The 24,056-nt window shown below is 36.9% G+C and overlaps 1 protein-coding gene across 1 annotated transcript in view; it reads right to left on the bottom strand.

The window, feature by feature from the left end:
- Positions 1–21,792, bottom strand: part of TTC17 (tetratricopeptide repeat domain 17) — a 45,688-nt gene extending 23,896 nt beyond the window's left edge. The window contains exons 1-15 of the mRNA XM_009895622.1: positions 21,709–21,792; positions 19,845–20,014; positions 18,718–18,829; positions 17,453–17,584; positions 16,662–16,771; positions 16,248–16,392; positions 15,726–15,865; positions 15,323–15,483; positions 14,884–14,996; positions 13,150–13,290; positions 12,585–12,700; positions 11,290–11,464; positions 10,626–10,703; positions 8,349–8,573; positions 5,968–6,154 (exon numbers count right to left, since the gene is read on the bottom strand). Of these exons, the coding sequence (XP_009893924.1) occupies positions 5,968–6,154; positions 8,349–8,573; positions 10,626–10,703; positions 11,290–11,464; positions 12,585–12,700; positions 13,150–13,290; positions 14,884–14,996; positions 15,323–15,483; positions 15,726–15,865; positions 16,248–16,392; positions 16,662–16,771; positions 17,453–17,584; positions 18,718–18,829; positions 19,845–20,014; positions 21,709–21,786 (2,083 nt within the window). The 5' untranslated portion in view covers positions 21,787–21,792. The remainder of the gene's footprint in view (positions 1–5,967; positions 6,155–8,348; positions 8,574–10,625; positions 10,704–11,289; positions 11,465–12,584; positions 12,701–13,149; positions 13,291–14,883; positions 14,997–15,322; positions 15,484–15,725; positions 15,866–16,247; positions 16,393–16,661; positions 16,772–17,452; positions 17,585–18,717; positions 18,830–19,844; positions 20,015–21,708) is intronic.
- Positions 21,793–24,056: the final 2,264 nt, after the last annotated feature.

The raw sequence follows: 24,056 nt of genomic DNA, 5'->3' as shown, positions 1-24,056 counted from the left end.
ATGAATGGTCACAGATGCCATCCTTTTCATTAATATAATCAGATAAATAAGAGTCCCAACATTTGTGGAGTCCAAATAAGGCTCGGGAGTACTCAAGAATTCTGCCTTTACATGACACACAAGTCAAAGAAAAAAGCAGCTTAATTTTAAACATATAGTAGTGTTCAGTTCAGAATCCCACACAATTGGTATAGATTCTGGCCTTTTGCTTCAACTAAAATAAGATTAAATTCTGAGCTAAGCTCAACACCCTTCACCCCAAGAGTAAACATGCCCTATTTCCACCTATTAATGTTGTAAGCAATGAGGATTCCTCAGAGGAACACGATACAGCAGCTTGAGAAGGAGGAAACTAAAATGCTATTGTGACAAAAATGTCTAAAAGGACTTTATGCCACAGCAAATGGAAACAAAATTTAGCAGCCCCTTGCTGGGACTATCGAGTCAGTCATAGCCTGTAGGGGATCACTGAATAAGTGAAAGGTGCATTTAAAAATGCAAACTATTTCACATCTCTCTGTTTTAACACACTATTGTAAAGAAAATGTATGCAACACTTTCGCTTAGTGCTTGTGCATCTGAAATTGCTATAGGGAACTTGAAGTGATTGCAGCTGTTAAGTTAGAGTCAAAGGCTTAAACTGTGATGTTGACTTAAACAAGTTATTTAATCTGTCTGTAAGCTTACTATCAGAGTTTCAAGCAGAGATTCTCCTTTCAGGTCAACCTCCCCTTTTCAGGTCAATTTGCATAAAGGTCTAAGCTTATTAACTTTGAAAGAACTTAAGTGCTGGGGGACAAAGAAAATCCATATGCTTAAAAGACCCTTTCCCCATATTTTATTTTAAGAGGAAGTATATGAAATAAAACATGACTTTTGATTTCCTGTGGTATAAGGTATTTGTACCACAAGAGGGCACTAAAACCATACTTAAAGTGGATCATTAAGCTATTGCTGTATACATTATTGAACTAAGTCATAAGGTAAGGAAGTATACATTGCTGTCACAAACATACAAATTCACTACATAAAAGCATTCAGATATCTTGATGGCATGCACATACATTCATAACGTACTCACACTGCCACTACTTCCAAGAGAGCAGCACAAAGCTTTTGTAAAAGCACTATCCTGCCAAGTAATGAAAGACAGTGAGACTAAAGAAACTTGAGGCTTGAAACACGTCATGCTTCAAGTTTTGAACAGAAACATAGAATGGTTTGGATTGGAAGGGACCTTTAAAGATCATCTAGTCCAACTCCCCTAAAACCCAGTAGTAATAAAAGTCAGTCTATTAATAAAGTTTAAGACTTCGAATTTTTGTCTTGTCTAAAAGAATGTGAAGGGTATGAGCTCATAATGAATTGGAACTGTCAGTCAAAGGTAGATGATTACAGTCAGATAAAAATATTTTGGGTATGAATGACTCCTGTTTGTTCAAGCAGCAATTCTGTTTACACACATAAGGAAAAGTCATATGCGACAGCAATTAACAAATCAGCATGTTTCTATAGCCAGCTGACCATCACACTAAAAATATGCTTCTAGTACACTGTAACCTTCTTAATAAGGTTTGACAACATCTGAATGTTCACATCAGCCAATGAAGTGCCACAGGAACAATCCCTTATGTGCTAGTTGGATATTCCTCTACAGACCTTATCACATGATAAAAGCTACTTCTAAGTTTTTAAGGCGTAAAGGTGTGCAAAACAAATCCTGGCAACGCACCATTTCAATATCAGACAAAAATAATGCTGGCTTTCTCTACTGGCTTAATAAGCAGCACAAAGTCAAAGTATCCCATTAAGTATCCCATTTCTGCAGCTCTGAGAGTTGACCATGTTTTTCACATCAGGGTTTTGTGGTTTTTTTTTTGTTTGTTTTGGTTTTTTTTTTTTTTTTTTTTTTTTTTTCCCTATTTTGGTGTCAGATATGGTTGCTTAGGTATCTGTCAAGCAACATAAAGTTTCTGCTACTTAACATCCTTCAGGAATTGACTTGCCAGTAACATATCAGTTGATCATTCAGTAGACCAACACCCTTAACATTGCCAAGTCACCTCTGGAAGGACCACCACAGGATTCTCCCATAACAACCAAGTCTTCTGACTATTTTCTCAGTTATTTGGGAATAAGGCAGTATGTGGGCTGTTGGTCCAAGTAATGGAGGCATACGTAGCACTGCAGCACTGTTGCTGTATAGTATCCATATTAGTTGCAACTGACTGAACTCCTGCAGTTGCCTAAAATACACGTCATACATGACATAGTTGTACCAAATCTTGGACACTTCACACACCCCCTCTGTAAGAAAAAACTCAAAAATCTTTGCAGATTTAGAAATCCTTTTATAATGAAAACAGACCTTTATATAAACTTCAATATAGAAGGCAGAAGTTAAATAGAGAAGAGTTAGTCTGAGGTTTTTAATTCCTCTTCTTATATACATGAAGTGACTTAGGTTTGAAATATGAACTTCTATCTAGAACAGAGGTAAGTTAGGGGAAAAAAAAAAACACAAACGTACCAGGCAGCAGTACAGATAGGAGCATATAAGCAAGCATCCAAGTCAGCATTAGTATATCACAATTCCAAAGTCCTGTGCTAACAGCAAATGTCCCAACATGCTTGAGAAAATTCCTATTTCACCTACTTGAAATATACACCAGACACATACTGTAATCAAAAATCAGACTATAAATTCAGATTTTTGATCCCATATTCCATCCCATGCTAGCATGTAACTCCCACTGACCATTTGTTGGATTCTGCCAATGGCTCACGGCAGCAGAGCAAGGAATTCCATGTCTCGCTAGTTAGTTCAGTTCTTGTGAATAGAGGCTTTTGACAGGCGAAGCAAAACCACAGCTATCACATGGGCCTACAACCCAAAGCACAGGAAGCCCTACTGCTGTTACTGTCAGAAATACCAAAATGAATGCTTATCAAAACAAGATATTAAACCAGAGACAACATCTGACATTCCAATTTCTTGGTAAGTTTTTCAGCATAACATATCCATCTCAAAGGACACGGACATAAATAGTTATGACGTGCCATCAAGTGCATAATAACAAGAGAACAAACTAAATTCAGTATCAGATGTCCCCAAGCAGCAACACATGATATGCAAGGCGGTGAAAATCTCCTGAAGTAACAACCCAGTGATACTGGGATTGTGAAGCATACATTTGATCCATGTATTTACAAATGAGCATAAGCTCTACACCTTAAGTCCCCTTCAGAAAGGTGTGCGGAAGTAGTGTTCAGTGCACATCTTGTCATTAAAACGTGCCTTCCAGTCTGTTATGGAGCTAAACAACAGCAGATTCTGTTGCTTTATGAATGTTCTAAGTCTACATGATATTAGCATTTTAGCAAATGCTCTAAGTCCAATAGGTAGTGTTAAATATTAGCATCTAAATACAGTTTGCGTTTTTTAGGTTCTACATAGTGGTTGAATAATAGTATATACTATTGCGTATGTATGTAAGGTCAAAATTCAAACTTACAGTCTCTTTTCAATTGTTTTCTTTGGACTGAAGGATGAACAGAAGACTCCCAAAATTTCAGCATACTTGAAAGTGCAAAGTGTGATTTCTGGGCATGCATTCTTGAAATAATGCTGATTTTGGAGACTTCACCTCACTTTCATACAGCCTGTCACAGTTCCTCTCGAGTCCACTGAAGTTTACAGCGGGGAAACAGTATTTCCCCAAACCTTATGAAAATAAGATAGGCAAATCTACCTTTCCATTCTTGAATGCTGAGTTTTGACTTAGATCACAAATCATCATCAAGGTTGAATTAACTCGTAAGTTTATTTTACACTCTGCACAAGCATGTACAAAGAACATTTACACTATTTGTGAGGGTCATACTTTCAGGTTTCTTGCACTCAGACAAAAGATGACCTAAAGGATATTATAAATAGAAATGAAAAAGAAAGAAAATTAAGACAAGAAAAGGCAAAAATATAAATATAGAGTGAAATACTTAAATACTGGAATACTGAAATTTAATGAGCAAATTAACATGCTAAGGCATATTCAGCTCTCTCTTGATTTAGCAGCTTCACAGATTCCTTAACAAACGAAACCAACCCAAATGCACCAGATGAATATATTCATGCTCACTTTGTTTATCTATGGCCAAGTTAGCAGAAAAGGAAAGATAACACTTTTCTCATAAGCACTTTTGATATGGATTTCTCCTCATATTCAAGAAACACAAACTTCCTAAACATACTTCCATATGCAGTAATAGTTGATCTCAAAATGAACATCCTGGATCAGGAATCAATGCAAACAGCAGCCAAGAATTAGCCAAACTACAGGAGTATATTTTTAAGTATTACGACAAATTTAAGGAAGAAAAGCAAAGAGAAGAAAAGAAAGATGCAAAATACAGCCAATGCTTGTTACCATCTCAGTTCTGTGAATACACTTTTAAATTACTTTCTGCTTAACTTCAAAATAAAGTGGCTATCACTAAGGTTTGACTGGAACAACTTTAACCTTGAGAATTACAGCCATTTTTAAAGATCTCAATAAAAGTAAACAAACATTGAATTTTTTTTCCAGAACAGTGGAAGTGTCTCTTGTGATGAAATGTGCAAGTCCCACTACTGCTTACGGTATCTGTAGAGATTTTTAAGAGAAGGGTGATCTGATGTTAAGAGATTCAATGAAAGATACCAGTGTAAGAGTTGATATTATGGAAGTCAGCAAGAGACCCATCAGTTGGGCCATAATATCACTTACTACACTACATTTAGCCAAACAGCCAGCATTCATTTCTCTGCACAACTGATGTGGTGTCAATCAGAGCAAAAATGCGTAAGGCCATAAAAGACAGTGGTATTCTAATAGCATAGTCTTGGAATGTCACCTATAATGGCATCATTCATATTGTACCAGGAGATACGATGGCCTCTAGTCTATGTTTACACAGTGTAATTCTAGACGCTAAATCAGAGGGTGTTTTTCCATGTCTTTCCACTGGAGAGGGAATTAGAAAAAAACAAAGAAAGTCCTAGCAATACTAAAAATCAATAGCAGTTCTCTCACGTGAGGTTTTCATTTTAAAACAAGGAAAGATACCTTAGTAACAATTTGAGATAGAAGGGATTACAAAATATATCCATAAATATTCTTCACGATTGCTCATGAGCAGCATATTAGCCACATACAAGTATAGACAAAGATCCTTGAAATATTCCAGTGGGATTCACTGAAATGAAAGAATCCATCTCCAAAAGCTATTATTATTATTTTTATATACACACACACACACACACACACACACACACAAGTAGCCACTAAGGACAACAAAGCATTCTATCTCAAATTTTTCAAAGTACCTTTCTGGGAGAAATTGGGTTCAAAGTCATTCTTCTCACAGACTTTTGGAGGGTTAAGAGCAGTGACCACAGACCCATATAAACAAAATAATGTTGACACAATATCATCTATTCTGTAAACACTGAACACTAGAAAATGACAGCCAAAGTACTGAACACACTGAAAAGATATGAATTAAAACTAAACTGCTCTTCACCGAATTCAGCTTTAAAAAAACATATCCATTTGACTGTAAAATTTGAAGAGAGGTACAAAGGGGCTGCTGAGTAGCTGAGCAGTAGTAGCTGTGCACTTCCATAAATAGTGAATCCACATTCCTCATTTACCAGTAAGAGGCTGCTAAGGTATTACTGACACACTCAGGCAGTAATTTGCACTCAGTGGCAGCCCTCTAGATATTCAAGTCATCCTCAAACACTTCTTAAAGGACTGTAACTTTTCCATTAAAAGCAGTGCCTCAAGCCTGGTCCTTACAGGGAGAAAGCACTATAAAGCAAAAGGAAGGATCCTTGGAAACAGAAGTAATCATAAATTTCAGGTGCAACACGCAAGCCAAATAGACACTATTTCACTTGTGGTCCCTCTTTCAGCAGTTGCTTACCACTGCACACAGAAGAGGTGATGTTGTATAGAAAAGGATAAAACTGCAAACAGCGGATCATCTTCAGGCTGCTTTCACACTCCAAGCACTTGGTCGTCAAATCCAGTGCATGTCTGAAGGCCTGCAGGGCTCCACTAATGTTGTTCAGAGCCAGATATGCATTTCCTAGGCTCAAAAAAGTCAGGGGCTGCAAAGAGAAAAGCAACATACCCCAGCATAAGTATGTTCACTGTTTAAAATTGAAGCCAACTAGGAAAACCCCTGTCAATCCACACCCTCTCAAATTTGGCTGGAAAGAATTTAGAAAACTTCTTAAATAGGGACTGCCTATTCTTAGAGTGGAGAATTAACAGCTTGATGCACTGGTGCTAAACCAAAGCTGTTTTGACATAAGGTTGTGTTAAGGATTCCATCTTTTTGCAATGAAAAACAGCTGTTAAATACACACAAGCTGAAATGAAGCATTAAATACTTACTTATAACCCATCATAAACATAATGCTTACTGCACAGAGTAGCAAAGAACTAAATTGAAATGCTTGAATACATTCTAGAATGATTAAGAGTCAGCAAAAACGTAAAATCATTTCTAGCATTCTAGCAGGACAGATGTATTTCATTTGTCAAGAGTGTTCAGGATTTACCCGAGCAGAACTAGGTTACTGAAAACACCAATGTCACACTAGCTTAGGGGCATATATTCATGTTTACTTTCAATTCCCTATAAAACTTAATATTTTTGTTCACTGCTTTTGGCTAGTCTCCCTAAAATCTGTATTTTTTTTAAAGTACAAATTATAAACTCCGGGGTAGATATTAATTAGTACTTTAATACAGGCACATAGTAAAGCATTACATTTTGTTTGTTGACTGAAGTCTTTCACTTACACAAAGTAATTTGCTGCAATTAATAATATAATGCTAAAATAATGACTATTATATTGGAACTTAACAGTCTTTTTTTCCACCAAAATAATTTTACATTCATCATCTGAAAATGTGGAGACTGGTCAGTCGCTTGAGATTTCTTCAAACTCATCTTAGCTTGTATTATTAAACATCATTCAGAAAAAGGTGCAAGCTGAGCAACAGGATATTTTTTTTTTTTAAAGCTTTTGCTAATGTAGCACATCCTTCACTCCCTGTAGCTGTAATTCATTTTAATTTTTATTTACTTTCCATTATATTCCAGGAAATACTATGCAAGTACAAATTTTTCTGCCAGATTTTTTGAGGCAACAGGTATTACAGGACTGAAAATTGCTGAAAAATATAGGAACAGGCATTATTGTAATGAGGTAGGACTTGCCAATATTTTTGAAAAGCCCTACTCGCACAGCATGGTCCTAAGGACCCCTAGGCTCCTCCCCTCCAAAGCTGTGCTTTCAAGTGTTCTTCTTAAGACACATCATTCAAGCATAGTTCTTTCTGTAGTTCCTTTTTGCACTATTACCTGCCACCCAAATGGGCTGGCTATATTCCTTTCCAAAAATTGCAAAATTGTTCCCGGATGCTATATTGAAAAATCTTATTCTGTTTTTTGCTTTTTTACGTGCCAGATGACTTGTGGCCTGACAGGTTTAAGCTCTCTGTTTATCTAACTACAGAGGTAGAAGCACAGGAAAAGAGTCACTTGAACTTCTTACTGAAGCATCTCAAAGACCAAAATTACTTGCTACAGAAAAGGTGTCTCCTGCAATGCCTCCTCCCTTCTTCCCCTCCCTTTTCACAACTGTTCTGGCCAGTCCAGTAGTTTACACAGTTTATACAGCAACTTTTTATGTGACATAGGTGACAACCTACAAAATGTTTATAGTATTACCATTCAGAAATACAAAAACCTGGTTTGGATTTATGGTTGGAAGTAAAGTCATATAAACAACTAGAACACAGCTTTTTCTCTAGGTATATAGAAGAAATCTAGGGACAAATAAAACAGTATAGATAAAAAGTCAAGTAGCACAGAAAGATGTCTATACAGCCAAAGAACTTGGTGACATATGCGCTACTATAAGGGTTTTAAAAATCAAGATACAATGCTGACAGCATTATGGAACTCTCTTTTAGATGAAAATGTTGCCAAAACACCAGGATTAGATTCCTTGGAGCCACTGATGATGATACATGTCTTGGGAGGCAAAGAGTCTGTCATCTATTTTAGAAGAACTTCTGCTCTAGATGGTTATATTCTCAGCAACCAGCACCACCCCCAGTGTGATCAAGAATTTAAATGAAAATTAACACCTGTTGCAAATCACAGGCTGGAAGTTGAACTGCATGCACAGGTAAGAAAGCACAAGCAACTAACATGCATTTAGAAAATAATGCATAATAACGGAAAGGATATTCAGTATCAAACGAACACAAAAAACATCATCTTACCTCAGAGGCATTGATGCCCAAAGCCTTCAGCAGGAGCCTGCTGGCATCCAAATGAAGACCATAATGTATCAAGAGGTTTGCAAGATTGACCAGAGGGATGTCCTGATACTCATGTGGAGCCAAATTAAATGCTTTTTGCAAACAGGTGATAGCAAAGGTGCTATTTCCAACTGCACGCCAGTACAATCCAGCTTCATTAAGCACAAGCCACAGAGGATCTTCCGGCTATAGGAGAGTCAGGGAAAAGGATGAAAACACCCACAAAAAGGTATCTCAGGAAGACAAAATTGCCTGCTCTTTGATAAAAAACAACCAAAACTCACTCTTGCATACTACCTTATTAACTAGATACGAATTACACTTTGCTGTGACTGCTAGCAGATTATTCAATCTGCCCTACCCCACTCAAATTGACCCAACTTACAGTCTGACCTGTAATTTAGTAGCAGCTGCTGCTCACGCTCTACTCATATGACTGCCGTATATTATCACCACAACATCACTTAAAATATACAAGTGATAATGGTTAGCTCGCTTCAGGAAGCAATATTCGTGAGCCACTTCAGAGTCTTAAAATTACATTAATACAGATCTATGCAGAAGTGTTACAATTTGAAGGTCGGGCAGCTTTTAAATTGTAGTTAGACGTGCTTCCAGGTCCTATATCCAACATCAAGATTTCCTGTCAATTTAAGGTTTCATAATTGTTTATTCTTAGACTTAGTTATCTATTTGCCTTACAAAAGTTGACAAGTGACACGCATTAGATACTGTTTAAATGTTTCAGATGAAGCAGTTTGAAATGGTTTAGAAACACATTCTAGTTTGTAATATTTTCAGCATTCCATGTTACCCGATTCTACAAAGAGTTTAAAGCATAAAAGCAACAACTGAAATTAATGTCCAATCCAACCTACACATCTGAAGCCCAAAATGCATAAACGAGTTGGAAACATGCAGCTATGATTAAAGTGAAACAGATAAGGATCTTTACAGTAGTATCGTATTAACACACTACAGCTGGCATTACAGTAATACTGTGTTGAAAAAGTTAATCAGTACAAAGATTTTCTTCCAGATTTTAAACCCAACATTACACAAGAGGGCTTTGCCTATGGTTCAAGATGAACTGGAAGATACCAATATTACCTCTTTGTTTGGAGTACATTACATAATCTATAATTGTAAGGGTATTTATCACCCCTATTTTGCAATGCACATACATAACATCACTTGCATATTATTCATGCCAAACTCCTCACTGAATTTCACTCCATACACAGGTGTCCATGACCTTTCTTTAACTAAATCTTCAGCAAGTTATTGGTACTTTGTTTTTCCCAATACAAAGATACCAACTGTGGCACTCCTGCTCTAGAAAGTTTATTGTTAGCAGAACAGGTATGCCACAACAGTGTTCTTACATCAGCATCTAAATGACCCAGAAGTTCAGACTTTTAGCATGAAGGCAACAGAATACTACAGCTAAAAACAAAATACCTATGCACTACAGCAGTAAGACATTAGACATGTATAGAACTGTTTTGAACAGCATAACAACAGTAATCAACTATCGTTAGTTTTTCTTCTGGGTAAGATAGTAAATGGTACTGATTTTAGACTAAAAACAATACATGCATACAATGCCTTGCCACAACTTGTACAGAGAGTTAATTTGAAAAACATGAGCTTGACTCGTCAAAAAGAGTCAACCTCTATCACAATGCTTCCTGTCACTTGACTTGTGATGACTCTCAAAGGCCCCACGCAAGATGGAGGTGGCATTCCACAGGGTGTTATACAGATATACATTCTTTGCCCCAAAGTGCTAATTATCCTGACAGAAGAATGACAGAGGGTTGTTTTTTTTGGAGGGGAGTGGTGGGGGGGAAGATAGGGTAGTGGGGAGGAGGAGGAGGAAAAGCAAAAGGCAGGAATGTAGGGAAGGGTGAAAGATGGAGAAGTAGTTCAACATTATTTCTCTCAGTTAAGCAAATGGCTGCCAGGAATAGCTAAAATATTGCTGCTCCATGTCCTGCAGTCACAATGAGAACAAGTAACTACAGGGCTGTTTGGTCGACACTAAGCTAAATTAAATGGATACTCCTCTATATGTTTGTGCTTTACTTGTAAACATGGATTTTTAACTTAGTTTCATCTCAGTTACAGGCAGAAAATAAGCTTATTTCTTGCACATCACTAACTGACTTTAGAAGTATAGAAACAAGCCTCAAATAAGAATTCTAAATTTATCTCACGCTACAGTTTTTGACATACCTTTTTCATGGCATGATCTAGAAATGCTCCTATCTTCGCCTGTGTAATAGTTTGATTGTTGATACGAGAATGCAAGACCTGGGCAACAAAGATTAAAAATTTTTTTTTAAACAACTGAAGAAATTTTACAGTATATATCTACATGGGTCATTCATTCAAGTCTCGCTTCCCTAAGTCTTCCTTTAGTAAAGGGGGGGAAGAGAAAAAAAAGAAAACTTTTTCTAAATAGATGATGTGAACATGTAATGATTAAAGCAGCCAATCTCCAGAAAGCAACATGAAGGAATAATCTCGGCCTAAAGTTACCAACTTGGTAGAATACAGTAGTTATTGGAAACCCCAAGAAGACCAATCATGTTAAGCGACTGTTAGAAGTTATAAAAGAAAGCAGTAATTTTTAATAGTAAATTAACTTTCCTACTCTGTGTGCTTTTGGTCAGCATTTGAAAGAAGTCAGACAACAAGTCTTATGCTCAGTGACAAGTTCTCTGTTTCTCCAGCCCTATCAGAAACCACTTGCTCCCCTTTTTTGGAAGTACTGATTGGCTTGTGATATCAAGTCTTCTTTTAAATATCAGAACATAAAAGGTTCTGAGTAAGATTTTTAAGGCAATAAAGAGGGGAACTTTAAAACAGAACAGAACAATGATGAAATGCGTCTTACTTGTCTTGCTTGATCATCTGGCATCTTGAATTTCAAATCTAGGTTACCGTCTAGTTCCTTGACCAGCATGTTTAGAGATTCGTTGTTACGAGCATCAGTAATGGAAGAACAGTCTGGTGCCTGGGTTTCTCCATGCCCGACAGTATCTCTTGGGATACTCAGGATTGGCTGGACTCTAGCAATAAAGAGAACCAAGACAAATTAATAGCACATGCTGCATGTCACTGATACATAAACATAAGAATCAGCTACATTATCAACTGACAAGTTTCACAGTGTAGACTGCCATGTGAGACATGAGCTGCAAACCAGAAGAGTTCAAGGACCACCCTTCCCTTGAAAAGTCATCAATAAATAAGGTCTTTACTTTCCGTTTTTAAGCACAGAATGCAATGCAGTGGAGATAAGCCACGGAAGGTTCTCATATTATGCTAATAAGGATTGTATGAAGTTTAGGACTAAATAGATAAGTGAAAAAGAAATGCTGATGTTTTTTAAACTAAAGTTTGATTTCAAAAACATCAAGAGGTAGCTAAATTATTTGGGAAGAACATTCTAAGTTGAACATTGTTTTTTTTCAAAGGAAGCTTCAGGACACTTGCAGATGGGAATCTGCTTTAACACATGCTTAATACTAGAATTATACCAACTAGGAGAAGAAGGATTATAATGTTAAGTGAACGGGATATTATGAAGTTGCATCGATGTATGTAAGGTAGCTATTGCAGCATAGACACATTAATGTTATCCTATGTAATAACAAGTATTACTGACTATTCTACAACTTTCTACCTACGTCCCAAACAAACAAGTCAGGGCTTTCTACTCATAATCCTTTTTTAGCATTTTCTGTTCTTCACAATTTTCTGTTATAACTAAAGCTAAGAGGATGTATGCAATGTACAACAGTTAATTGTAATTATTAAATAGATACCCCATTACCCCTCTCTCAAGATCATCTTTTTTTTTTTTTAATATACTCTAGAAAATATTCAGGCTTGTGCTTAAATCCTCATTCTTTCAGTAATACTGTAGATATTTAATGTATTCACCTTGTACTAACAGTCAGGGAACAGTCATCATGAAATTTGATCTGACTGTTACAGTAAAGATGACAATAACAGAAAACACCCTCATTCTGTGGAATGGCCAAAGAAAGAGGTCTAAACACACCTGTGCTGTTGATTACGAATTGCATCCATCCTCTCCAGAAAGAAAGCACTCGTTAAGACATCAGTGTGAAAATTTTCAAATATAATTAAAAAAAAAAAAACCCAAAAAAAATCAACACTTGCCTGAATCCCCTATTTTCTGGAGGCAGGAAGTAAGTTGGCAGTTCTTCTGGATCAGGAATTTTGGGGAAAGATTTGATGCACTCTGATCGCTGAGGCCAAAGAATATGCTGTTTGTCCTAAGGGGGAAAGGAATTATTTTTCATTATTTTCTCAACATTTTTAATATTCTAATTAACAACCTACTAAGGACATAAGGGACAGTCTGGAGGAAAAAAAAAGAGCAGAGATCTTTTAAACTATTATTTTTCCATCTTTTCTGGAATAACAGCAGTTCAGTTTTCTATCTTCACTCAGCTGTACTGCTTTATTTACAGCAGATGTTTGCAAAGTTACCTAAGAACAAGCCCCTCTGCGCTGTAGTAGAGGTTCAAATGATGGGAAACTGGTACAGAGAAACTACAGAGATGCTTGTATGTTGAAGAAATTCAGAATGCTACATTCTCCAGTGCTGCCATACATCAAAACTGTAGCCCAAATGCTAAGAAGTTTCACATAAACAACAAGGACAAGATTCACTCTTTCACAACTCCTTTTTCAAAGGGCAAAGCGTCTTCTCTTCACTCACTCTATTGGATTCTACACTCCACACTGAAACAATAGAACGAGCAACAGGGGAAGACTGCAAGGACTGGCTATGGTCGCTTTGGTTTGCATGAAGATCCAAATTCACAGATGTCATACTAGAAGTTGAAGAGTCTTCACCAAACTAGAAAGAACAGAAGAACAATATTTAATAAGGAAAAGAGATAGTATATTACTGACTGAATTTCTGCATGTTATTTCTCCCCCCGCATTCCCCTGCCCCAACCATTTATGTAGTTAAGCCTCACTGGTGAGCTGAAATTTGGGTAGCAGAAAAAAAATAGAAATTTAAGCCTCTTGATCCACTCACAACATGGAAAAAGAATATTCATGTTGTAAATAAGTCAACAATGAAATCACACGTGCAAATCACCAAAAAAATGCTAAAAGGTACCAAGCAAACATTTCTAATAGACCACAAACAAAATCTACATATCTAAACTGTATACCTTTAGTTCAAGTCAGAGTTACTAAGACTTGCAAAATTATCTTGATAATCTGAATTTATAATTACTATAATAGGAAGAACACCCAAGAAGAACACCTAGCATAATTAAAAATAATTATTCCTGTTTCTTAAACTAGTTAAGGGGAACACATTCCGTATGGCAAAATAAATGAAACCATAATCTTTATTTGTAGCTCTAACACAGCAGCAATGTTGCTTGGCTGGCTTTTGTTCTGGATTTTCAGTATCAGTATACACCCCGCTTCCAAAACTTCTCAACAACATTGCTGTATCAGATTTCCTTGGTGCGTTGTCTTAATTCAAGATATACAATGAAGAAATGCTCACAAAACCCGGCTAACACCTTATTTTTGGGCTGCAAAAGCACTTACTAGATTCAACGCTATTGAGCTCTGCTCTTCCATTTGTTAATTGCTTATGGCAGTTTTGTGCTCCTTCTGGTAGGAAAAAAGGTTAAATTGGAAGGAGCATGCAAAAATTGCGTAGCTTGAGTCATACAACAGTGTAATAAGCAACAGAAATTATGATCCATTGTACTCTCTAGAAATAAATGATTGATACAATATCATTTTAAATACACTTTTAAGCTATTATGTTGGAATATTCCTTCCACTAAAGAATAACTCCTGATCCATACACTGCAAGTATGTGAGAAAACTAACTCTTTAGAAAACCTTTGCCTTCTCATTAGTGTTAGCTGCCTAATGTTTTTCTTGTTCTCTCTGAAGGAAACTACATTGCAAAATTAAACATGTTGTGCTACTGGCTAGCACACCTGAAATGTGTATTTATGTAAAAGAAAGCTGTAATGCCCCAAGTGAGGTTTCTTGTACTTCCTAGAAAGAAAAACTTGGCTGTTCTATGCAGGCTGAAAAAGCAAAGGACTCAATATAGAAGTTGCTGGTATCTCATAGGAAACTAAGACTTTGGAATAAAATAAAGTTTTTCAATTCAAATAATTTCCATTTCAAATAACTGTCAAACTCTTTTCTAAGTAAAACGAAGTCTTATACAATAAACCCTCTAAATTTCTATAATCCACAGTCGATCTCAGCTTGTATTACTAGCAAAAGAAACTAGCATTAAACACTTTACACTCTGGAAAACAGACAAAATGATTTCTCACTATCATTACCACACCCAAAATGTACCTGCTTTTTCAAACTTAAAAAAAAAAAAAAAGAACTATTTTGCTAATAAGGCAAATGGGATGCAACTTAAAGCAGAGGTATCAATTTACAGACAAACCTGAACATATTCCACATTTTCAAAAATGTCACCGCGGTGATAACGAACAGGCTGGTCCCACTGGCAGTGCAAGCTATGCTGTTGGTTGCCCAGTCTACAAATCTGATGGTTTCCTGCAGAGCACAAAACATTTTTTTTTTCCTACTATATAAGTGAGGTTTCTGAGGAGACAAAGACAGCATACGGTCAACCCCTCTGCCCCCAGTTTGGTCAATCTTTTTTATTTATTTAATCAGCACAGAGGAAATTACGACTTCAAAAGACTCAAAAAAAAACCCCAACCCTATTCAAGAACATATTGCAATCACTTGTTTCAAGAAGCAGAGCACAACAGCCACTCAGGGCCATCTTAATATACAAAGAAGTTATGTCCTGACATTAATCTGAACACATGCAATTCTTCATTGCTATAACAAGCATGAACTCTAAAAAGTTGTACCCAGTTGAGCTTCTTTTGCCATCTGTGTCTCATGAATGATGTTCCTCAAGATTTGTTCCTCTTGGATGAGCTTGTACTTGTCCAAAACATCTTGTTGCCTGAGGTAATGGTCATGCTGCTTCTGATATTCCTTCAATTCATTTAATGTTCGCTGAAGTGATCTTGAAAATTCAACAGTAGAACAGATTTACTTCAAATGCTTTTAAAATAGCAGCTTTTCCTGCCGTGTTGCACATTTTCAACTTCAGGTTTCTTAAAGTATTCTTATGAATAATTTTATTGCATAGTCAAAGAAATACAGAAAGTTGAAAATCATTATTCTATTGGAAATGTAAATAATTGCTGCAAGAGATCAGTAAAACTAAGATTGTATGAACTGCCACTAGCATGCTTCTTTAGTTACCTGTGCTGAGCTTCCAATTTTTGCTCAAGTTTTTGCTGACATAAGACAGCATGCTTCCTTTTTACAGCTTGCTCAAACCCTGGTTTGGCCTGTAGAGCATGATCATAACACAGGACTGAGTGGTTGTACTCTCCGAGCATCTGAAGAATGACCGAGAGAGAGAAAATTAGCCATTGTTCAGTGATATTTAATAAAAAATATTCCATTTTTAAAGAAGTCATTAACTTAAAGTTTAATTTGCGGTAACAAACAGCCTGTCATTTCTGAAACTCAAGCCACTATATCTGCTAAAGAGAGACTGCAGGAGAATTTCCCTGGGATTTATTTCCAAGTGCAGGTAAAAATCTTGGCTGAAAGACAGACTTTTGGATGAAAATATCTTGACTGAATCTTAAACATTAAGTGTGAAATGCATGTACAACAAGATACATTGTAAAAGAGTAAAGCATTGCAAGTAAAGCCAGAAAGATGAAATAATACTCATTTTTTCTACAAGTCTTGGAAAATAAAGATAACATTTACTGCATATATATTTCCCAAAGTGTAATAGCTGGTAAAGAAATCACTGTAATCCAGAGCTGCGTGGACCACAATAGCTGCATCCGCAGAGAAGTGAGCCCGGTGCAGAATATTTGCCAAATTTACCAGTGCAATATCTTTATTTTGCCTAAAAGAAGAAAAGAAAATAAGAAGAAAACAGACATCAAAAGAAGGTCAGACTGTGTAATAATCATGAATAAGGATACATTCATTCTTCAGTCACATATTAAATTATGTAATTTGATAGGAAAATATCTAAATTACATATATGCCTAGTATAGCACACAAAGACTAAGAACAAGTAACATGGATTATTCCTTAGGATACAGTCTTAGAAACTAAATTAGGATAACTAGAAAAGCAATCAGAAAAGAAATCTTTATTAGCAATTCTTACCTTGAAGAAAAATGAAGGGCACGCATGGCACATTCTACTACTTGGTATGGCTCATTCTTTATTCGCCAGTAAAAAGAAGCCATATTATAGAGTACCCAGGAAGAAGAGTTCTGCAGTAAAGAGAAACACATGAACTGTACCATCTACTAAGACATGAACTAAATGGTTAACCAGGGCTTTAATTACTCTGGGATGGAAAGCTGAGCTGTCGTCTAAGCTAAGTTACCCTCTTCCTCTGGAAAGCTGCCATTTGGCAATAGTTGTGAATGTTCAGGAAGAATGAACTAGCACATAAATGTATTAAAGAAACAGAACTTCTGCCTTTCAGTCAAGTGAAAATTGAAAATGAAATAAAATGAGAAGTGACGGTAGTTTAAGCACCAGCAGCTTAGCAAAGTTCAATGAAAGTTCCTATATTTTGCAGGAAGGTATTTCATAAAAACATACACATTTCAGTACTGTTGTTTTGTGTTTGTTCTTTAAGTACTTGCATTTTTGTTTAGAAGCTCTTATTACCTTGACAGAACAATGAATGTGGCTTGCCAGACCACACAAATACACCAGTCATTAAAGATGATGGTAAGTATCCACTTACAGGCTTTGCTGATGCCTTCTCCTACCTCTGCTTGCCTAGCAGAAAATGTTTTTAGTCTGCCTTTTGTAACTGAAATGTAAACCGAAAATATATGTGCAAAACTAGTACCGGATCTGACTGCATGTACCAACCATACCTAATTTTGTGAGAGCTTTCTAGCACTCTTTGTGTGTACAGTAAGATCACAGTTTCTTACCTTCATTAGCCCATCATAAATACGGTGACCTATTTCCTCTATACTTCTTCCCAGCCTCCGTGACAAGTATGTGAAGATTGGATCTTCTTTAGGTAACAAAGGTGCGGAAAGATTAACTCTTTCTTGGACACCCTAAAATAAAAATTTAATATAGGTATTTGCTGACACTTTAACTAAAAGTAGAGAAATATACACAAGAACATGACTCCCATGAAAATTTACAGCTTGGCTGTTTTTACACTCCTATCATCCTTTTGTATCAAGATCTTAGGGACTTGACATGATAATGTCACCTTTGACAAATGAATAATATATATTATTATAGATAGGCAAACACTAGAAGCAGCCAAAGGGAGCCTCTGCTTATGAATGCTGCAGGAGAGAAACTCATTTCTGGGAACACTGTATATCTGCCAGCTATTGATTTTGCTAATAACCACTGAAGCACTTAAGTCATGTTTGTCAGGTTACATACACACTATGAAAGTATCCCTACATCTCTTCTCCTTCTTCGTTCCCCAGCAACAAACATACTCAGTTCAAAAGTATATCCAGACCTAGGAACAGAGCTAAAAAACTTCAGTTCCTGTTTCGTTCGTAAGAAAATCCTTATTTGTAGATGAAAAGCTGTTTTAAAGACTTGTAATAAAATAAATATCAAGATATCACTAAAGCTGCATCTGCATTAGAAAAGTTGCTCATACAATACTGTTGACAAAAACAATTTTTGCACCACACTTCAACTACAACCCTTCTAAAGCAGATGAACTTCGTACTCGTAAAGAACAATTATCTCATCCTCTGGGTTAGGGCTTGGCATTCAGATACCAAAGACACAGTCAAGTATGTTGGGAACTACCAACAAGCCTGCAAACAATTTTCTGACCCTGACTCTTCATACAGTTTAATGACCCTGTTCAGTACTCTCCAATTTTCAACTGAAACAACTCACAAGTTAGAAGCATTTCCAATGAAAGCTACTATTTCACTAATGAAGCGTGTGAAAACAAAATACTCTATTTTCCTAAATCCACTCTCTAAAATAAGGCAAACATTAAGAAAAGAGAAACAGGATCTGTGTAACTGATGGAACTGTCCTCCTAGAAGCAGGTACTTTAAGCAGGGAACGATTGTTTAAAAAAAGTCTGAAACAGTCTTCAAAGATTACAATACCTTTCAACCTTGACTGACAACTGCCAGTAAGAGTTTTCTGTTCCTCTTCCTGATGGGGAAAAAAAAAACCACACTTGCATTTGCTCGCTTACCCGTAAATGCTGAAAAGCATGAATGCTGTATGGAAGATCTAGAACTTTTGTACAGTCTGGCTGCTGCAGGTCTGGAGGCACTGGCGACTTTGTGTCGATATAGTCTTCAGGGCTGAGGACATAACAACATAACACAGCAGACTCCAGATTTAAATACTGCTAAAGTTGGTAAGAGATAGTATTGTAGTTGACAGACAGTACTCTGATTTGATCGTTACAAAAATTCTGTGTTTGAGCACATTAGACCATTTCTGATGTCTTCCCAGATTTCAGTTGTATCAGGATGTCACCACTGTAGGATAAAGTAAATAAATTTCTGTCTGCTTTAGAGAAAACATCAACATTTGGATAGCCTCCAAAATGTATCAGCGTCAACCTAGTGTATCACTACTATGATTAAAGATCTATCTGCCAGGCAAATGGCAATGCATACAGATTAGAAGACTCTTCAACTGAAACAAACAAACAAATCCCAAGTATTAGTGAGAAGTCCAAATGAAGGTATTTGAGGATAAAATTAATCTTTTCCCACTTCAAGTATTCATCTGATTACGTTAAAAAAATAAAACAAGAAAAACACAACAGTCAGCCCTGAAGATGAATTACCACCTAAGCTGAAAGGGGAGCAGACTGTCCACACATCCTTTATTTACTAAACACAGCAATATGTGCATGACCAGAAGGTTCAACAGCTTGCTAATCAACAGAATTTCATTCAAATTTAAGTCAAGACAGTTCCCACTACAAGAAGTGTATCTACCTCAAAATATGCAAAGCACACTCAAGCAAATCCAACCCCCTTCTATGTGACGCACTTCAGTTTAATTCACGTCTGGTCATGTCAGTACAGAGTCACAGTGGCAGAGCTGACTGGGAGGCTGGGGATAGAATGGAGAAGTTTCAGGATAGGGCTAACATGGACAGTTTGGGGGAGACAGCATTTTTGTGTTGCACCCTTTCGTAACTACTGGCAGAGGTTGTTTCATTTTTCTTTCACACTAACACAAAATAAAACAACTGTCATGTAAAGAACAGTCAGTGGTAGTATTTTTCTTTTTAATTGCATTTAGAGGTTCTGTTGATTTTTTCATTCAGTAAAAATCTTAAAATATAAAGCATCTTATTACCGGATATCTTTGCTCTCTAAGGTGATGTATGTGCCATCGTATAGATCTAGGTCCCCCAAGGGCACCTTTGCTTTAATGCAGTCCGGATCCTCTTTATTATGCCTTTGTTCCAGCCCTGTGTCTCTGTCCTCATTTTCCTCTATATGAATCTTTTGAGCAACTAACTGTTTCTGTAGGAATAAAAAAAAGGAAACAGAAGAATGTATACTATGAAAGCAAATGCTATTGTTGCTATGAGTTGAACAATCCATCTTCCTTAAAACAAAGTTCATTTGAAGAAAATCTAAAACACTCTCCTCAGATTTTGGGAATATTTCCCTATATTTTACAACACCTGTAGGACATTTTTTGATTTAGATGCAATATAAATACTTTAATTAGAGATAATACAACTTGAACAGGCTATTATTTCTCCTGCTATACCTAAAAAGAAGGCTAACAGCATTCCAAATTCATGGTAGGCTATTCAGAAAATGAAGTAACAGTTGTTACCAGTACATCAACTTTTCCATATTTGGACGCTTTTCCTCCACTGTAAAACCTCATGGAAATAATATCAGAGATTGCAAACAAAATTATCTTCTTAACCATTCAGTGTGCTAAGTACAATTGAGGTGGTAGACTAATGAAAGAATTGAGAGTGAAAATAATTTCTATAGATCAGTTTATGATGTGCCGTAGGAGCTACCTTTCACCCTGTAAAGCTCATAGGTACTGATTACTATGAGTAGTCAATGGACTAACAATCTGTCCCAGCACAGTAAGCTGTATTTAATTCTCACCTAAATCTGCAAATTAAACCCATTAAACACCATAAACCCATTAAACACTGTAAGGATTTGTATATGTGAAATGAGAAAAAAATTTGCATTTTTAATTAAAGTCATACACATTTGATAACACACTGCTATGAAACACTAGAGAGATACACACTAGTAGCAACTCATGCAAGATCTTACAATAGATAACTTCTGCTGAAAGTCACTTGGTATGCCACAAATTGTACATTAGTAATTTCCAAACCCACAACCTGTGTCCTGAAAAGCTTAAACTGTTGTTGCATCCATAGCTAAAACGTCTGCTACCACAAAAATGAGCCTACCTTGATGAGAAAGACTGCCTGAATACAGCCACATAAGGGGCAGTCCTGCTTTTTTGCCTCCCTTCCACTTCTCCCATTCACCTAAAGTTACCCCTGGTGCTCGTCTAAGTTCCCAGATAGCTAATTACGCTAATCTGACAAAACCAAAGCTGGCACAAGAGAAAGAAGTGCACAGCCAGAAGAAAGGCTGTGAGCTGTTAGCTTGCCCAGCCCTTATCATACTTAAACTTTACTTTAACTTATCAGCTTGAAGTTCATTAAAGCCCTTCCAGAAGGGTGTTTTCAGACCCTTTTTCAATAATAAATGGGTTTGAAGAAAATCAGAGGTGATCTGCTCTCTGATGTGTCCTAGAAAGAGCAATGGAAAGAATGGCCTCACAAACCCGTCAAGGAGCACAGGGAAATTCATGGCCTACAGGCTGTACTCTAAATAGCAGCTATAACAAATCTAAGACAACACTTCTACAAATAGTTCTGGAATATAGTAGTCAGCTACAAAATCCAGTACCTAAATGACTTCACTCTAAAATGTTAGGATTTATGGATAACAACAGGGAATGATGTAGCTGGGGAAAATGAAAACCAGTTGAGCAAACTCGAGGCACAAAATTCTTGAGATCTGAAGAATTCTTCATCCTTTCACTGAAGCACAATTATGCCAATAATGACTTCTGCTCCCCATCTAAACCTACCACTAAAAAGCTGAAGAAAAAAATTATCTGTATTTTCAGAAATTAGTTAGTACTTCATGTTGTGCTTTACCTCCAGTTCTTTGAGGTAGTTAACTGTTGTTTCTTGTCTCATTAGTATTACCAAATCATGTGGGTTCCTCAAGTTCATTGGTGAATCCACCTGCAAGAGATTTCAACAGTCCATAAAGTAAGACATTCTCCTAATTAGAGCAATTTTAAAAGGTAAGAAGTTATATGTATTCAACTACAGTTTATCTGTTCAGAGGTTTTCTGGCCATTCAGTATTCATATAATCTCCACCTTCCAGATTTGCGCAAGAGACCATTGTGATCTGAGAGTGATCATCAAACCATGCTTTAACTTTGCTGCTTTTTTCCATATAATCTCCACATTTTAAATCTTTACTTCAAACACCATTGTGATCTGAGAATCCAATTCAAACCATGCTTTAATTTTCAACTTATTTTAGTTTATTCAGGCACATAAATTCTAAACATAAGAGGCAAGTAAATTTCTCACACAAAAAAAAAATTACTAAGAGTACCAACTGCTGAAATACTAGATACCTTAAATTGCAACCGCAAAAAACTATTTTCTTTTATAGCTTTAAAATTCCTCCATCGTGTCCCTCAATAGGCATAAAGTACTTCAGCTTCCAGTCAACTCCTCCACGCAACCAGTTTAACACACTGGCCCAGAGTTAAGATCTATTGCCTTCAGGATTAAGTAAATGAACAAAATGAAGAAGTAAGCAGACGAAGACTGAAAAATCTGTTACAGAAGATGGTGCTAAAGCTTCCATAGCTAGGCACAGGAGTTGGCAGCTCAAAGAGTGACATTATGGGTTAGTCACAGACTGGAGTGGTTACATGCCAGACCTTTACTGGTCCCTAACTGGGTCCCTAATTGGGAAGCTATGGCACTTCACTCCACAGCTGAAATACCTCAGCCTTGTCCTCGTGCCAAATCAATTCCGCTGCCTGACTGTGTGGCTGAAAGTCAGTACAGTCGAGGAGATGGTGTGTGAGCAGCTGAGCTGATCCAAAGGCTCACCACAGCTGAAAGGCTCACCTCCAGGCTTCTAGCCCTGTTTCCTCCACTCTGCCAGTGTGATACCAGTTAGTCCTGCATGCCAGCTCTGGCACCCACTAGACTCTCTTGTGAGCTAACCCAAACTCAGCAGTTGAACAGGATATAATCCTCTATTGGTTGCTTTATCTGAACTAGTAAATTAAATTAGCTCATGGAGGATTCAATGAGTACGAGAACAGAAGCATGGAAATGGACAGGAGTATGTGATGATGGGATGAGAGAAAGAAGGGTGACAAGGACAGCAAGATCTCCCATTTTTAGCTTTTTTCCCCAACTGTTGTGGGAGATGATCTACACCAAGGTGTTCCTGGATCTGCTCAGTTTCCATTCAAGCTTTCAGGATACAGAACTAGCTACTGCATAAAGATATAAGCAGTACCTGTGTGTTAGTGCCGATATCTCTACATGGGCTGTCCACCCCCATGAAATCTGTCCAAACTTGGTGACATTAGAATTTAATGGAAAAGTTTGCCATATATATGTGCAGGAGAACCTCCAGAGCTTCAGCTCTTCATTTTTTGTCAACCTGCCAAACAACTTGGACATGTTTCTGGGACACTCTCTTATTGCAGAAAACTGCATCTCCAGTAGGACAACAACAGATTTCCTCGCCATTTTAATGTGTTCTGTCAACAGACTAAGCCTTGGGTCATGTTCTCTTGGCTGCAAGTCAGATAAGAAGCTCAAATCTACTTTCTTTGGACTACTGACTGTGAAGTGCCACTGACACCAGTTAATTTTTACACTATGAATTTTGAGATTACGGATTTAACTGTTGCTAATAAAAGGTGACCAAGTATCCACAATGATCCAAATAACCACAGAAAATACCATATTAAAAAAACTAACGATGTCATTAGTTGAAGTATTAAAGTCTACAGCATTTTAGTCAGTCACATTTCTCATTTCCTCCTATGAGCCCCACCTCACATTGAACCGGTTGCACACAAAACGAGTTATGTACTAAATGTAGCACTTGTTCATGCCTCATTTGCTAAAGAAACTACTGTGGTATGTGCAAGCGTGAGAAATGAATTTGCAAAGAAAATAAGGGACAGTTTTACTGTGTTTAAAGCACTTAATTGCCCATTCCAAAATAGCACTGTTCTCTGACAACTAAAGGTTGCTTGCATGATACTATGCAGTCACTGAGAGGAAAGTCAACTATCAGCTCCACTTTCAATCACAAACTGCACCTGGGGAGTGATTTTTTGCAGAAAGTTATGCTGGCACCACCATTTAGAAAGCCTTACTTTGAAAGATGAAGGATCTTGGCTTATCATTCATTCAGAAACAGAACGATATTCGGGTACAGCTTCTGTTTTT

This window comes from Charadrius vociferus, unplaced genomic scaffold (assembly GCF_000708025.1).
Source record: "Charadrius vociferus isolate BGI_N301 unplaced genomic scaffold, ASM70802v2 scaffold111, whole genome shotgun sequence".
NCBI classification, from domain to species: domain Eukaryota; kingdom Metazoa; phylum Chordata; class Aves; order Charadriiformes; family Charadriidae; genus Charadrius; species Charadrius vociferus.
Note: the sequence above shows the minus strand (reverse complement) of the source record. Positions and strands in the feature narration are given on the sequence as shown.